Here is a 16,780-nt window from a genome sequence, read left to right on the forward strand (position 1 = left end):
ACGTGCCTGTGATTTCACCAGCACCCTTACGCAGTAATGTGTACTGCTTGGCGGCAGGAATATGTAAGATGCCAATACTTCCCTGGACGAACTCTTTCACAACAACCTTTACTGCTATTAAAGTTCAAAATGCGTGAACTTGAACTAAACTAAATTTATGTCATGTTTTTAGCATTGACGCACTATTCAACGTTAAAATATTAAGTAGTACCAGAAATCAGTACACCGACGCAAGCTCACAGCAACAATGCCATTTAATTTTCTTTTTATTACCTTTTACTGCGTGCTTACTAGTTATATAAGGGTAGGGTAACCATCCGTCCGGACTTATCTGGACATGTCCAACTTGTCGTTCTGATGTCAGAATTTGGCATCTGCTTGGAATTTTCGGCTTATGATGACAATTTTTAGAATAAATAAGTTGAAGAAGCGACAACATATTTAATTTCTAATACTCAGAAATTAAGTACTTTATTTTTAACATACTAAACATGAAGCACATCAATCCGAAATCTTCAAAACCGGAACGCAGTAATGATCACATTATTAGACAGAAACAGGTAAAATAAAATAAAGGCAGCTTTCTACAAACCTTCATTGCAGAAGTTGAGGTAAAGGAAGGGGGCAGTTAGAGAATCCAGGCCCTGCCAGTACACGTATTGAGGGTTGGTGAGCAGCCAGGCCTTGAGCAGACGCTTCAGTGCGCGGTGGCCGGCTGCGCCGCATAAAAGCCAGCAGTATTGGTGACACCGCGGAATGTCTACGTCAATCTATACAACCAATTTTTTAAATTATGTATGAGACGTCATTACCAACGGTTTGCACTGTGTGCGATGAGGATTAAAATTTCAAGTATACAGGGTGACGGGTTAAATGAAATAAGTATTTAAAGAGGCAAACGATTAGCAGATATCTAACCGAATATGTAAAAAATCGCCCCTAAAAGTAAGAAAAAAAATCGTGCTGTTATAATATTATGAAATAAACTTCGCGTATTTTTATTTAACGAGAAATTATTTCCTTATTACTATTAAATAAAAAATAAACAAAATATTAAAAAGATGTATGTAAATAAATAAGTTCAACTTAACTTTTAACCATTACAAATCAACATTTAGACAATAAATTCGAAAATAATATTGTTTCCATTGCAACCGTGTAACTATTTTAAGATTGCTAAATTTGACATAAGAGCAATATTACTTTAATGTTAAAGTCGCGTCATGGTACGAACTGAGTGAATGAATAGTCACAAAGCTGCCAATAAAACTTCATAGTGTTAACATTATAATAAGCTTACTTTAAGGGCGTCATGGTATGAAAAGTCAACGTAAGGTTAAGGTAATATTGTTTTAAGAGGTTGCTGGAGGCCCCCAGAACTACTTCCTTATCTGGAACAGCGTTTTTAGAGCGTACATAGTTAGTACCTATCGCTAGTTACTTAAGGGTATTGTACACCAGCGGTTGCTTCCTAATTGGAACGGTGTATGGGACTTCCGTTATGTGTTGTTTAGGGGGAGTAGTTTAATACTGTTAGTTACTGTTGTGTTGTAATACTGTTCCACCGACTTTATTAACCAATAAACTTGTACAGTACGGAAGAAAGTTTGGTTTCCTCCCTTTGTCACCTGTACTACGCTTTACTACAGGCAGTTTTTTTATATATCCGTTATGGGTATCAGCTACTAATTCTCCCCTTTAAATATTTATTTCGTTCAACCTGTCACCCTGTATATTCCACCTCTAAGGATGGCAAATAAGGGAGTCAATCCGATTTATTGAATTTCACCCACTTTCCTTTAAACAATTTCAATGAAACTTTGCACATAAATGTAATTCAAATGAAAAATAAAATGGAAATGACAGACAGATAGAGAACTCCTCAACAGTGTACAGCAGCTACCTTGTGTTTGGGCTCACATGATTAGTTTTGACGAGGACTTGAATATGCGACTCGGTTATCCTTGAGGAGACCGCGGTAACGAACACAGCGAAAGCGAATAAGCATACTTTGATATCGGTTTTTTTTTTAGAAATAAGTTGTAATGTGTTATCAGAAAATATTTAAACTAATTTAGCTCCGCAGCAGCACATTCTAAATTTGCTGCTTGTAGCTTTCGTCGTTCCGAGGGCAATTTAGACATATATGTCGGAATAGGACGTAAAAGGCAGACGTTGAGAGAAACTCTCTCGTCACTAATTGTGTCAGGAATTATTTGATCATTGGTCATTACGTTGTTCGTTATCAATTCGTTAAGCCCGCGGTGAATAATACCGTCAAAACAGTTAAATTTAGAGTCTATGGGTTTGTAAGTGCTACTTCCCCGCCAAACTGACATTTCCAACTCCATTCGGTGTTACCAGCTCTCAAATAACTAGTAATTGATTTAGGGAATAAACTAACTGCTTGATATTTCGATAATTTTTATGTTTATATTTTTAATAGCCCCGCGATAGGGAAACTCACACACACATAGACAACCACAAATTACACCCAAACTCACGAGAGAAATAAATGTATACCATAGAAATATACCTCCCAGCCCGGGAATCGAGCCCAGGACCTCTGCGTGGCAGTCCAGCACGGTAACCGTTCGGCCACAGAGGCAGTTAAATATAGTCTATATCAATTAACTTTACCAACCTGTCTATCAGTCGGGGTAGGGGTTTCCTTATCAATCCTCTCGTATTGCTCTTCGATGTCCCCTACTACGCCCAATAAGGCTGCCCACACGTCGCCGCGCACCAGTGGGGGGATGTCGATCTCGGCTTCAGCACGGATATACGGGCGCGTGTATGGGTAACCCTTAAAAATTGGCAATAACAAGAACGTTAGAAGAATTATTTGTAAAGTGGGTGATAGACGTACGAGTAAATACGCGTACTTGTGGCTTGACGACCTTTTTCACTCATGTGTCACCCTAAGTACGCGAATTTTAAAACTGCCGCGCAAGTCCATCAGCGATTAAACATGTTTAAAATCTTGCTCGTAGCCCGCCTTGACTCGCATGTCTGTCAGCGTCCCGAGTCACGAGCCGCCATTTTGTTTCAAATGAAATAGCTTCTCTCATGCAGGTATCTTGTTTAGCTATTATAGGTGTAACTAAGTGCAAGAGTTCTTCGTACAACAACTCGGGCATTCTTGAATAATTACGAATGTCTTCCTTTTCTTCACGTAACTCTGTTACTAAATTTACATGTGATAAATGCTCTCTTTTCATAAGCCAGTTCTTCACCCACACTCGCCGATTTTGTCTTCTTTTTTTAGTTTTCAAAATGTGATATGATATTATTCCCAAATAACACAAGACGTGTTATTTGTGGACGTGGACGACTCCGACGCCGACGTCGAGTTGAGTAAGAACGCAAACTTTAAAACCGCGATTTTTAACCTCGTACGTCTATCACCCAGTTTAGGCATGAAAACGTGCATATTAACGTAAACGTACTAAGTTGTCATAATGACAGTTGAATCGAATTTTGTAAGTTCTCACTTCTCACTGGTGGCGTTACGACAAAAAAAAAACCGTTTATACCCCATACAGAGATCCGCAACAAGCAAATAGAGAAATTCGAAAGATCTGTCATTTTGGAAGACGGAGTAAAATTACATTTGCAGGGTTGGCAGTTTTAATACAATTTTGAATTGTCATGTAGTTGTTGTCGACAGTTTTATCGATAGAATGTGAAAGAAGGTAACATTTTGCTAAAAATGTCTCAATTGTGAATGTTCCGACATTCTAATGATGTTCTTATTTTGACAGTTAGCCTACTAGTATCGAATGAAATTTGTAATCTCATACGTTTTAATTAAATTATTTGAAATTAAATTATGATTATTTGAATTAAAGTGAAAACCTTTAAAATTCGTCTCCTCTTTGTATTTTTTATAATATCAAGTGACAGGACGGACACGTCATGCGCCTGATGGTAAGCTACACGCCTGTCCATAACAGTTGCAGTGCCACTCAGAGCTTTAAATCGTAAAGATCTGAGGGGCACTGCCACTGCGCCCGCCATCCGGAGACATAAGTTGACAAGTCTCATGTGCCTGTAATTTCACCAGCACCCTTCAAAACCGGAACACAGTAAAGCTGACATTACTGTTTGGCGGCAGAAATACAATACAATACAAAATGCTTTATTTCTCTCAAAAAGGTTTACAAAATGCAGATTTGTTACATTTCATGTTAAATATGAAGCACCTTAGTGACAGCTGGAGTCTGTACTAGGTTGGGGACCTGTGTTACAGATCACCAGGCTCACACCCTTTTGACAAGTTTATCAGAAAAGTAACACTAATAAAATTTAACAAAAATAATGAAAATTAAAGAGTAAATTAAAATTGATAGCTAATTAGAAAATAAAACAAATAGAAAAAATAGAAAAATCTCTGTGCGTGTGTGTTTGAAATAGGTAAAGAACTTACAAAAATTGACAAATTAAACGAACCTGTGCCCAGTAGTTGGAAGAATGGGCCGACGAACGATTCAAATGAAACAAGTTCAGCTATTTATTGCATAAGACTGCATAATATATAGAATATTTGTCGACTGCAATCATTAGCAGCTTGCGAGCGGGCAACTTTCACGCAATGAACTGTCATTTTACTCCATCTTTCAAAAAGACAGACTTGACAGGCTGCCGTCTATTTGAGGCAATATTCGGTGGTTCCATTACAATCGAGTGTAAAGGATTTTGCTTTGTAAAGACAAATTTTTGTAGGTATCTTCTAATAATAATAACAACGTTTATTGCAAAACATGTTACATAATGGTTCTTATAGTAGTTTACAGTATCAAACATGTACCCTGCAAGGGCGTAGCCAGTCAACCGTGACCATGGGACCTGTAAAGGGCCCGAAACGTCGGTTTGTTTGAAAAAACAAATATACGCGATTTAAATCCGGAAAAATAGTTTCATTCCTATGTGTAACAATCGCGAAAACCTAAGGGGCGTAGCAATGTCAATTTTTTAAATACACATTTTGATTACCATTAATTAAAATATCATTATAATGATAATTAAATCTAAACAAATATTTTCTGAAAAGTCAATGAATTAATTGGAAAATGAATGTCAAATTGAAGTCTAAAGTATTTAAAAAAAAAATTAATCGTCAAATTATTCTAGAATTATATAATAATAGTCATAACATTTGTCATTATATTAAATTACATAATTATGTCATATTTTTTATAAATATAGTTAACATATCAAAATTCCTTTTTTATGACGTTATGAACAATTTTCCTTGTCATTAAAAAAATCTTGTAATGAATACTTAGTAGCATTTTTGAGACAGATGTTTACTAAGTTGATTTTTAAATATTTTTACGCTATTTATCAGTTTTAAAAAGTGAGGGAGTGCGTTATAAGTTTTAATTGACATCGAATATGGCCCCAAGTTGACCATTTGTAATTTTGAAACTGTTGTTGCTAGTCTGCATTTGGGTCTTAATTTTACTGAACGACAATGTAGAGGATATGCATTCAAATTATTCTTGACAATAAGACACATTTGTAAAATATATATACATGGTAAAGTCAAGATATTATATTTAATGAAATACGATTGACAGCTTGTAAACGAGTCTATGTTAGCGAGTATGCGGATACATTTCTTCTGTAACACAAAAACTTTTTTAGCGTCAGTGTTGTTGCCCCACAATGCAACGCCATAGCTAAGCCAGGCATAAGCATACGCGTAGTAAGCGCTAGTTACTGTCCTGTTCTTTCTTCTTTTCTTTTGTAAAAAGAATACATCCCACTACTCACCACTACTGTATCCCACAGTAACTTTGACCGAGGTTAATTCTACAAATATGGAGCGAAAACTTTGGTATATGCCGTACTACGACGGACGACTGACGGACGAGTCGGATGCTTGGGGTGCTGTGAGTCGCTCTTACACTTGTAATTTGTACTTACTTTACTTGACTCACTACTACAGGAGCGTCACTCAGGATTACCCATTGTTTTGAAATATGCCTAAAGTTCAGCGCTCCCCTCCTACATCTCGGACTTAGCAGGCACTCCGGTTCCTGCGGCACGATACTGTGCGCACTAAACGTGCTCGAGTGGAAGGCTAACCAAGCCGATGTTGCGTCATCCAACTCGATGATTGCATTTCAGCAAGAATTGAGGTCAATGCTGGATAACTGGAAGTCGGAACAGGATGCGGTTTTGTCTAGGCTCGTGTCGGATATCTCGGACCTAAAGTCTCAATGGCGCCAAATCCAAAAAAGTAACATTGATATTGAGAAAGCGATGGACTTCATGAGCCGGGCTTATGAAAAAATTAAAAATAAAGCTAGAGCTCGAAACGGGAAAACAACAAAACCAAGGTCGTATCTATAGACTGGAACGACACTTATTGGAGATTCAAGTGAAATCACGTTCCTCTGCTATTGAAATTCGTATTTACGAAGACTTAATTACGATGGTCTCACAAATCGGAAAATCTGTTGGTGTTAATGTACAAAATTCTGATTTTCGGGACATTTGTCGCCTGCCTGGTAAACTTGGTACCGCGAAGAGTATTCTTGCAGCGTTCACGTCAGTCGTGCTAAAATGTCGCTTTTATCAAATGCACGCATGTTCAACAAGAAATACGAACGTCGTGAAGACAAACTAAATACACAAATAATCGGAATTCCAGGAGAGCGGAAACCGATCTACGTGGACGAACATCTTTCAACAAGCTCAAGGAGAGTTTTTTACCAAGCGCGTGAATTTGCCAAGCGATATGAGTACAAATTTTGTTTGACTTCGCACGGCAAGATACTGCTGCGTAAGAATCAAGAGACCAAAGAAGTTTACACAATTAAATCCGAGGAATGTCTTCTAAAAGTGCAACAAAAAAAATGACTATTTCGTAACACTAATATTTTGTGTAACGTAATTAATATTCACCTATATAATTTTGTTAATCGCCTTCTTCCATGCATGCTCCTGTACGCAATATATTCCAAGTTTTATTTAAATTCACGAAGCCGATCAGGGGTTTCAGTATTGTTCGCTCATGCATATGATTTTAAAATCTCATCTGCAGCCCACTACGGCCGCAGACTTGTGCCGGACTATTGGTTTGACTTCGGCTTATATAATCTAACTTTAGTTCCTTTTATTTAATCATAGTAGATTTTTAATGGTGCTTCATAAATAGTTAAAGGGCTAATTTAAACATATATAATGATTAAATTTTTATTGAATTGATATTCAATTATTTTTTGTGAAATTACTCCACTAGTATGTTATAATTATTAATACAAAGATCGAACACTCAGAAAAAACATTCAGAAAAACTCGCCAGGACTGGTAGCTGTAAAGGTACTAACTGGGTGATAAATCTGTAATAGATTTCTCATAGATGGCGTTACGACTAAAAAGTCGTTGAAAAACTAAGTACAAAGACGACGCAAGCACATAGAAAAATTCGTGAGGTCCGTTGGTTCGTTCCGTGGCTTAGTTGGTATGGTGTCTGGCACGGTATGCAAGAAGACGTTGGTTCGAATCCGACCGGATCGAAGGAATTTTTTCTGAGTGTTTTTTCTGAGTGTTCGATCTTTGTATTAATAATTATAACACATATAAAGAATTAAACAATATTACGGTCGCAAATTCTGTTTGTTGCCCACCCGACAGCTGTGTAAATTTCGTAGAAGGTCTAGGTGAGAGTTTGAAAATCGTACATATTAATATTAGAAGTATTAATAAGTGTTTTTGGCAACTTCTCGCAGTATTATCAACTACCAAACTGGATTTTCATGTTCTGGTCTTTACCGAGTGCTGGCTTAGAAATTCTGGTATTCTGCCCTTACTGGATGATTTCACGTCGAATGCTACACTCAACAACCCCTTTTCAAAATGATGGAGTGATAATTTATATAAGAAATGGGTTAAACTGTACTGTATATGAACCTGTGTTTTTGGATGCTAATTGCCTAGTGTGTAGTTGATGACACAGCTGTAGTATGTGTCTACCGCTCGCCATCATATGGAGATCTAAAAAATTTTTATAGTAACTTAAGTATTTTAATATCCACTCTAGGTTCTTTTAAAAATGTTACTATTATTGGAGATTTAAACATTGACATTAAACCAAATAACAGCGACCGATACTTTGATGGCGTCCTTGGGTTTCCTTCCTTGACCTCTAGCCTACTAGAGTTGGAAATTGTCTGGATCATGTTTTCTTACGAACTAATCAGCCAGCTCTCGTCTTGGTGTTGGCTACTTGTATTACAGATCATATGCCAACCGTCCTTTGTTTGAGTAAAAAACTTGCCTTTGACTCTTATGCTGGTAGAACTTCAGCGTATCAACTACTCTACCACTCAGGAAATACTTGGTGGGGTGGACTTTTCTTAGATCTTCCATGAAACGGACGCTAACTTAGAAGTAAATAAATTTATATATGTAATCTAAAATATAGTTTTCAGTAATTCGCAAATAATAACAACCACGAGATCAAAGCGTATTTTAAAACCGTTAGCCTTTTTTTAAATTTTATTATTGTCGTAGTTTTCATAATTACATACCATAGCAATTGTCTTTTTTTATACTGTTGATTTTTACCTCTTGGTTGTACTGTATTTACCTAGTGATAACCAGTGTGTGGAGGAACACTTAGGGTCGTATTCTAGAACTCTACTCAATGCTCAAGTCAGGATTTGAGCAGACTTGAGTATGATTTCAAGCACTGGAAATACGACCCTAATGGCAAGGACTTGAGTGTGATTTTCAGTGCTCACTGTAATACTCAAGTCATGACTTGAGCAATGAGTAGAGTTCTGGAATACGACCCTTAATCCCAGAATATAAGCTTTTGCTTAGTTTAGGATTTGGTAGTTTAATCATTTTATATAAGCAGCAATGTACATATGTACAATCAGTGAAATAAGTTTTTTTTTTATGTAACACACCCATTGTTTTTAATTTTGCTGTGTGTGTATATCAATGAAATAAATATTATTATTATTACTACAATTTAAAAACTTACATGTAATAATCTCTGGAACCACAGCAATCTATAAAACTGGTACTCAGTGTCCCTCTCCCTGATAATCTTTGGCAAGGACACAGCATCATATTCTTTTCTTCCCTCGTGCATAAGCGGATAGTAATCATGAGGTGACACGTGATTTAAACGTATTTTGAGAAGGTTCAGACTGTACTTTGCAATGCGCCTGTCGTACAGTGCTCCAGTTTTGCCACCTATAGTACAACCGTCTAGAAGAATTGCTCTGAAAAGTCAAGCAGATCTTTAAAATGGCTATCTTAGCCTAATATAAGTCCCACTGCTGGCCATGGGTCTCCGTGTACTAGTTTACACTTATTAAAGGGACGAAGTGATTAGCTTAATTTTAAGTAGTTTAAAGATAATATTCGCACCCCTCATGGAAGAATGGCATAAGTGGAGTTACGTCAAAAATGTCACAAATGTTACGTGAAAAATATAACCCACATCCTCTATCGACAATATTAGTCGAACAATTGGTGAGGATGTGGATTATACTTTTCTGTATCTAATGGAGCAATAAACATTTCTGACGTAACTCCACTTGAGGGGTGCGTATAGCTATAAAACAATTAAATTCGGTGTATCATGCTTTGATAGAATCAAAACTTCGTTATAGCATTGCGCTATGGGTAAAGTGTTTCCAATATAGAGTGTGCTTTTATATGCAAAAAAGCGCCATTCGCACTATGGTACGGATTCCTCCATGGAAGTCATGCCAACATTTTAAAGATTTCATGGTATTGCTGCCAGGACTTTTAAAGCGGAGACGGAACTTTGAGACTCTTCATTTGAACATCAAATTCGAAAAAAAGGACCAAGAATTCAGAAATGTAATTGAGGCTAAATTAAATATTGTGACACACTGCCTCCAATATCAGGCCATGACATTATTTCATAAATTTAAGATTTTTACTGACATAAAACTATTAAAAAAAAGACAGTTTTATTATTACATAAATGCTGTTACTCTGTAGAATTTTAAATTTTATAAATTTTTTCATATTTTTGATTTTTATTTCTTAATTCATTGTTTTAAATTGTTCACTATGACTCATAATATATTTTTTATACTTCTTGTCCTGACATTTTATTATTGTTAATTAATTATTTTATTTAAATTTCTAATAATTCATTTGACCCCGTATTTTAATTAATTTGAATGATTCTTAATTTAAAATCCATGTCATTCAAACACAATTATGTACAGTCATGTTCATGAGATACCTGACCCCTTAACATGCCCAAACCGACCCTTTTGATTCTGAGAGCTATCTTACGCATTGAACAAAGAAAAAATTAAAGTACCTAATTTCAACTTTATTGTGTAAGCAATACAGATGATGAACATATCTATAAAACCAATACTAAATTTAGTCGTTTAACTTCCAAGTAAATTGGTCGAGCGGCTTGTTGTATCCACTGCCAATTACAATACCCGTGGTTCGTTAACCTTACATTTTTAACAGCATTGTTTCACTTTTTAATGTTAACGTTGACAACTTACAATATGTGCTCACTAGAAATTGCTTAAGGTGGGTGGGTAAGTATTATTAATAAAGCGTAGGGTGGGTATGAATAGATTAACATATCACGAAATCGCTCTGCAGTTTGCATACGATCATGTCTTCTGTGTTTAAGCGTTGTTCCACGTTTCGTTCCTATTTGTCTATTCAGTTTTAATTATTTCCAAGGTTTTAGTGACTTTCAAAGTTTTCTTTCTTGTTTTAATATGCCGCACTTAACGGAATTATTAAAATTAGCAATTATTGTTCTGTATGAACAAGACTTAGACATTCCTTACACCTATTCAGACGTCAAAAACAAAAAAAATACAATATTATATAGTCATAGCTAAATAATATTTTATTTTTAATACGGCGTTATCACGACGGCCTTACTAAAGCTGGTTGAAATTTGTGTTCTGTATTTAAGTAAGTACCATACGTTAAAGATCAACATGTCTAAAAAATTTTCTTAAAATGTCATTCACTAATTACACGACCAGGAAGTCATTCCAGAATAAATTTTACAACTCACAGGTTAAAGATTAAATTTGTTTAATAGTTTTCTCCACATTTTTGTGATCAGAACCAAAAGGTCGACAAAGTCGGCTTGGGCTGTCGGGTATCTTGTGTATATGACTGTACATTGTTAATGAATAAATAATAGATTCATTCATATATTTTCCACGCTACTAAACGTTTTCAAAATCTATGTAACTGAGACATGAAATCTAACATGCCAACGCGGACAGGGTTTGAGCGGTGAAAGCCCAGAGGCAGAATGTCTGATATTTACAAGCTATCAAAAAGCATATTAAACCTACTGTCACTCACATAGGCATAGACAATATAGGAGGGCTGTTCTTAACCAAATAATTCTTCTTCAATTCAGCTTGTATGTCCCCTCCAGCCAGTTGCCACCAATGGTACAGATATTGCAATTTGCATCCCAATAGGCCTCGGGCTCTTTTTACTTCAACCAATTGCTTGCTGTCCATTTTAGACAGGTCTGCAACTAATTCTTCAAATGTTGCTCTTTCACTTGGATATATTTTAAGACATTTCTCAATTAGGCTTCTTAGATTTTCTGGCACTTGCTGAAAATGAGATTACATGTAAGGGCAGACTACAGACAGTCTATAGATTCTGTCAAATGCCCCTCCACCTTGCGGGCAGGTGGATAAATGAGGTCACAAGCAATTCCGCAATTATGTTTTATATGACTGTTGAGATTTAACCTACTATCACCCAGGACAGCAGTATATCAAACTACACGTTGACGGATCTTGCTCCGTTGTACTGGAGGCTATATTCGGACAAAAATGCTTGAGGTGCTGTTGACTGTACATTTAAATGTACTAGATATAAATTCATGACATGCGTCCGAAACAATTAGGCCGCCGCATTACGTCGTGACGACAGATAGTCGTGAAGTTTAAAGTGTCGTGGCTTGTATATTTAAATGAAGTTGTTCACACATAGAACAACACTATTAGCTCATATTCATATTCTTTATTTGCAAGTTATATGGTTATATAACAGGTGTTCATATGCTAATGGTACTTGACATGTAACACCCTGTGGGGGCACTGCAACATTCTAATGGCACTATGTCCTTACTTTAGTAAAACATATACATTATTAAAATAAAATTAAAAACAATTCAATTAGAAAACTCTGCATTATTTAAATAAAATTAAGAATGATTAATAACAAAAAAACCTGAACAGAATTTTAGGCAATATCAACAATAAATATTAGTAATTCCTTTTACGTTTAGGCCTCGTTCTGTCCATTTGACATACTTTACAAATTATAAACTTGGTAATTCATTTTTAAGTACTATTTTCTAAAAAGTATTATTTTAGTGAATAAAAAGCTTTGCTCTGTAGATAGCTCTTTAGACGGGCTACAAAGGCCTTATGTGTATCTTGTGTTTTTATATTTATTGGGATCGCATTATATATTTTAATTAGCGTACAGTGGGGCCCTGAATAGTATATACCTAGAGTACCGAAAGGACGCTTCAACATGTGTAGACCTCTAATGTTGTAGTTTTGATCAACACTATTAGAAATAATAGACGCATGATGCGAATGAAGCTCCATACTTGATATTGTCTTTTAATATGGTTGAGTGTTACTTAATTGACAGTAATTGTTTCGGACCTCGATGTCAGACGGAGAACGAGTAGACTCCCAGGCGCAAGCAAGAACCCAAACCTTCAGTTTTGTACGAAAAACGTATTTTCTATGGTCATTTTGAATGTACAGCGCTAAATTCGAATGCGATATTTTCATTACAATGTACACCAAGCGTTTACGTGATCATAGGAATAATATTGTCTGGGGCTGAATTACTACAATAATCATGAGGTTAAGTTACAAGAAGACGGCTGGTATAGGAGGGCTGCCTGTTGTACATTAGTTTATGTATCCAAAAGAATGCTTCATACTTATAAAACTGCCAGATTAAGGCAAGTCACTGCAAAAAAAACTATTTTGTTAGATCAAACGGTTTGGGTATATGCTATTATATAACAGTCTTACAAAATATATACGATACACGTAAGGATGTACTTCACCCGATCATATAAAATCCTGAAAACAGGTTAAATTAAAAATCTAAAACGAATTATTTAAGAATAAAATATCTAACTTTGCACATAATTTCTAGAAAGCATTTCGGAGAACTTGCTAAATTTTGGTTTTCAACTGAAGCCTTGTAATAATGAAATTTATATTTATCCCAACACTTAAAAAAAAATTGCCCGGCGGTTTAAAGACGCGCCGCGCCGCCCGCTGCCCCGTCAGTCGCCACAGGGCGCTTGTCGACGTCGGATCTATGTTAAAGTTTATCTGCCTGTTCTTATTTTATTCATATCAATTTTCAACGCGCGAGTTGCGGGGCGCGAGTTGCGGGACGCGAGGGCGGTCCCCCACACCTCGCCTCCTAAAATGTAAGCTCGCGTTGAAATACCTCGCCTTGACCCTTGATGAAATATTTCAGAAACCTGAGGCATAAACAACAACATACCGTCTGACACTATGAGATTTGCAGTTTAAGCGAGGTACAGGTGGTGATTTCCACCGGTAAATGTGAAGTAACCATAACTTAAACCTACCTTGTAAGTATCAAAAGAATCATGTTCTCTAGCAATTCTCTCGGCAGAGTTCCCAGCATGGACCAGAGTGAGTATCCTCCTTAGTATAGGTCCTGGTTTCAGATTTTGCCATAGTTTACCAATGCATAGTTCCAGTAGAATAATGCCAAATGCCCAAACATCTGCGGCCGGGCCCCCACCACCTAAAATCGTCTCTGGACTTAGGTATCTAGGAAGACTGGAAATAAGATTTTTTTTTTACACCGGTTGCATTCAGTAACAGTACTAAAAAGACAATAGTAACAATGTAATAACAATTCTGATCAAATTTAAAAAATAAAAGTTAATGGATGTTTTTCTACCTATTTAAATTCATTACAAAAACTTAATTTATTCAATACAAAAACCACGAAAAAAATGTCCCAAGTCAACCTATTGAAACGTAGTGACATGTAAAGGAATATGAAAAAGCTAAAACGTTGAATTTAAATTGTAATGTCATCGCAGTACTGTCTAATTTTGCTTGCTTCGCTGTCAGTCGAACAAACGAAGACTAAAGCGTGAATGACGCTCTGTATACGATTTTAACGCCCTATAAGTTCGGACACTTTTTAGCGCGGATCCGACGTCCATATAATTGTAAGTCAATGAGTTTGATGGAATAAAATATCAATGTTAAGAAATCAATCAATTAGGTGGCCACAGCACAGATTACTTAATAACCCACGGTGACAAATACTATTATTCACTAGAATTATAAAATTAACTTAGGAGACATATTTTTATTGTGTTCTTAGGTTTTCGCGGTTGTTAGGCTAAGAACTCGCGGAGCAGTTTTATGTTTAGTGCATGGTGAGGACCCTGATTGCAGTGTACACTGTAGAAACTGGCTTTGCACAGAACCGATTTTCATCCAGAGTCTACCTGCCAGGAACTACGGCCTCACTGTGGTGCATCAAATTATTTAATATTGCAAGTTAAGCGGTCATGATTAAGTTAAATTTTATTGTACAGAAACCCGATTCATTATTACATTTAGAAAACTTACCCAAGTGGAAATGAAACTTCATTTCCCCCACCAGTCATAAAAAACATTCCATAATTGAAAAGTTTTACTCGACCGCTACTATCCAGCAGGATATTATCATCTGACAGCATTCTATGCGTGATATTATGTCCATGAAGGAACACCAGAGCGTTGGCCAGTTGTCGGGCTATGTTTACTATTTCTTCACATGACAATTTTGATTTCCACTCATTTAGGGATTTTCCTATTACCTCAGCTACTACAATTATTCTCTCTAAAAATAAACAAATTATATAAGTACTATATCATATTATAGATTAAACACTATATTACATTACAATTTAGATTATATTGTAAAAGAAAATATATTATGTGGGCTGGGCAAATGGTGCAAAATAGTCACAAATTGGTACCAACAATTGTACCCGTCAGCATCAAAGATAGAGCAAGTGCTGAAGCTGACTGCACATCCCTATTGGAGAAGAGTAGCTCTTGATAGAGCTCTCTGGAAAGAGTAGGCATACTGAATTTTAAAGAGCTAGTAAATAAATACGCACATCTAGAAAGACAATGACATTAGTGCAAAAATTTCATTTTTGAGAAATACACTTTTTAAATATTTTTTTAAATTTTTTACTGATATTTTTTTCGATTGGTAATAATTATAGCCTTTTTTGGAAAAAATCATTAATAAAGGTATAAGGCTTTATTTGTGAAAAAGTTTCGTAATTCTAAATACATATTTTGTTAGCTGTTTAGTTATTATTTCGCCCTATAGTTGCGTCGTTGTTCTTATTGAAAAGTTTATTAACTTTGAGAATGCCAGAAGAACATTGACGTAAAGTCAGAACATTAGCCTTAAAATAAAATTAATTCTTAGATTGGTGGTTAATTATTACTTCAATCAATTCACCAATATACTTTGGAACATTTCAGTTTCTATTACTAGCAGCAACCATAAAGTATATATTTATTAAGACTTATGTTGATTTAAGGGTAGTACATACTTTCACCTAACAATGGTAATAATATAACTAAAATTTATATTGCAATAGTAATGTTTTATTACAAAACTTCAAAAATTAATAACAATCAAATATTTTTATGATGTCTTCCTTTCCTGGTGAAATTAAATAGGATAAAAATGCTTAAAGAACAAAATATAAGTCTTCTCAAAATATAGTTACAAAATAATGACCAAAACACAGTTAGGTCAATGTTGTTCTCTTAAATAATAATAATAATGCACACACTCAACATAGCCCCGCACTAGAATTTAGAAAAGTTCATTTTCCAAATTGGTCTCACCAGGAGTCGTACCAAGGACCTCCTCATCTGTCACCCACAGTACAAACCGTTAGGCCACTGAGGGCGTCTACTAATTGTTAATCTGTATAGGAGCTGATGACTACAATGATAAGTTATGATTGCTGCATTAGAGGTGTGCACGAAAGCTGACACAAAGAAGAAATATTTTCAGAATTATAGAGACTGAAGCTATTCAACAAATATAATAGTGATAGATATTTGCATAATTTAAATTGCAAGGTAAAGAATATGAGCAGTTGTAAAAGTTGCTTATAGGTAAACAACAGAAGGGATAACACGATAGTGAGCAAATTGCGCGAAAAAGGAGAATAAAGCGCGACAAACGGTTATTCTCGCAAACAGAATAGGGAAGGACTTTAGGACTTTCTTTTGCTTTAATTTTCACGATTTTCAAAAATTATTTTCTCGAAAACCTTTTGCTGCAGTATACCAGAATAACAGTTTGTCGCGATTTACGTCGCTCTTCTGCAAGTCGTGCTAGCCCTTCAGGTTTTAAAGAGACGTTGTTTCTTACCATGTTTGCCTCTGATGACGTCCAGGTAAGTGCATAAGTTGGGATGCTCCAGCGTCAGCAGTTGCTGAGCCCGGCCAAGGATGGTGATTGAACTCGGAGTGAGAGGCAAACCATTACTTCCACACGTTTCCCCCGGATGATTCTTAGCAAAATAAGTGCAGGCGGCAAATTTATAATCTTCCTCGTTCTCTTCACACATATTTATGATTTATGGCATTCAAACCTACAAAAGTCGATTAACCGTAAAATAAACTAAACACAAAATCCCAAATACAAATAC

At 35.8% G+C, this 16,780-nt stretch overlaps 1 protein-coding gene across 1 annotated transcript in view; it reads right to left on the reverse strand.

The window, feature by feature from the left end:
* The window catches only part of LOC113225655 (TBC domain-containing protein kinase-like protein), a 30,368-nt gene extending 13,632 nt beyond the window's left edge, over nt 1-16,736 (reverse strand). Inside the window, exons 1-7 of the mRNA XM_026458028.1 lie at nt 16,501-16,736; nt 14,679-14,931; nt 13,652-13,868; nt 11,362-11,624; nt 9,005-9,248; nt 2,645-2,806; nt 593-770 (exon numbers count right to left, since the gene is read on the reverse strand). Of these exons, the coding sequence (XP_026313813.1) occupies nt 593-770; nt 2,645-2,806; nt 9,005-9,248; nt 11,362-11,624; nt 13,652-13,868; nt 14,679-14,931; nt 16,501-16,699 (1,516 nt within the window). The 5' untranslated portion in view covers nt 16,700-16,736. The remainder of the gene's footprint in view (nt 1-592; nt 771-2,644; nt 2,807-9,004; nt 9,249-11,361; nt 11,625-13,651; nt 13,869-14,678; nt 14,932-16,500) is intronic.
* Nucleotides 16,737-16,780: the final 44 nt, after the last annotated feature.

Source organism: Hyposmocoma kahamanoa, unplaced genomic scaffold (assembly GCF_003589595.1).
Source record: "Hyposmocoma kahamanoa isolate Upper Pololo Valley unplaced genomic scaffold, ASM358959v1 169, whole genome shotgun sequence".
NCBI lineage: Eukaryota > Metazoa > Arthropoda > Insecta > Lepidoptera > Cosmopterigidae > Hyposmocoma > Hyposmocoma kahamanoa.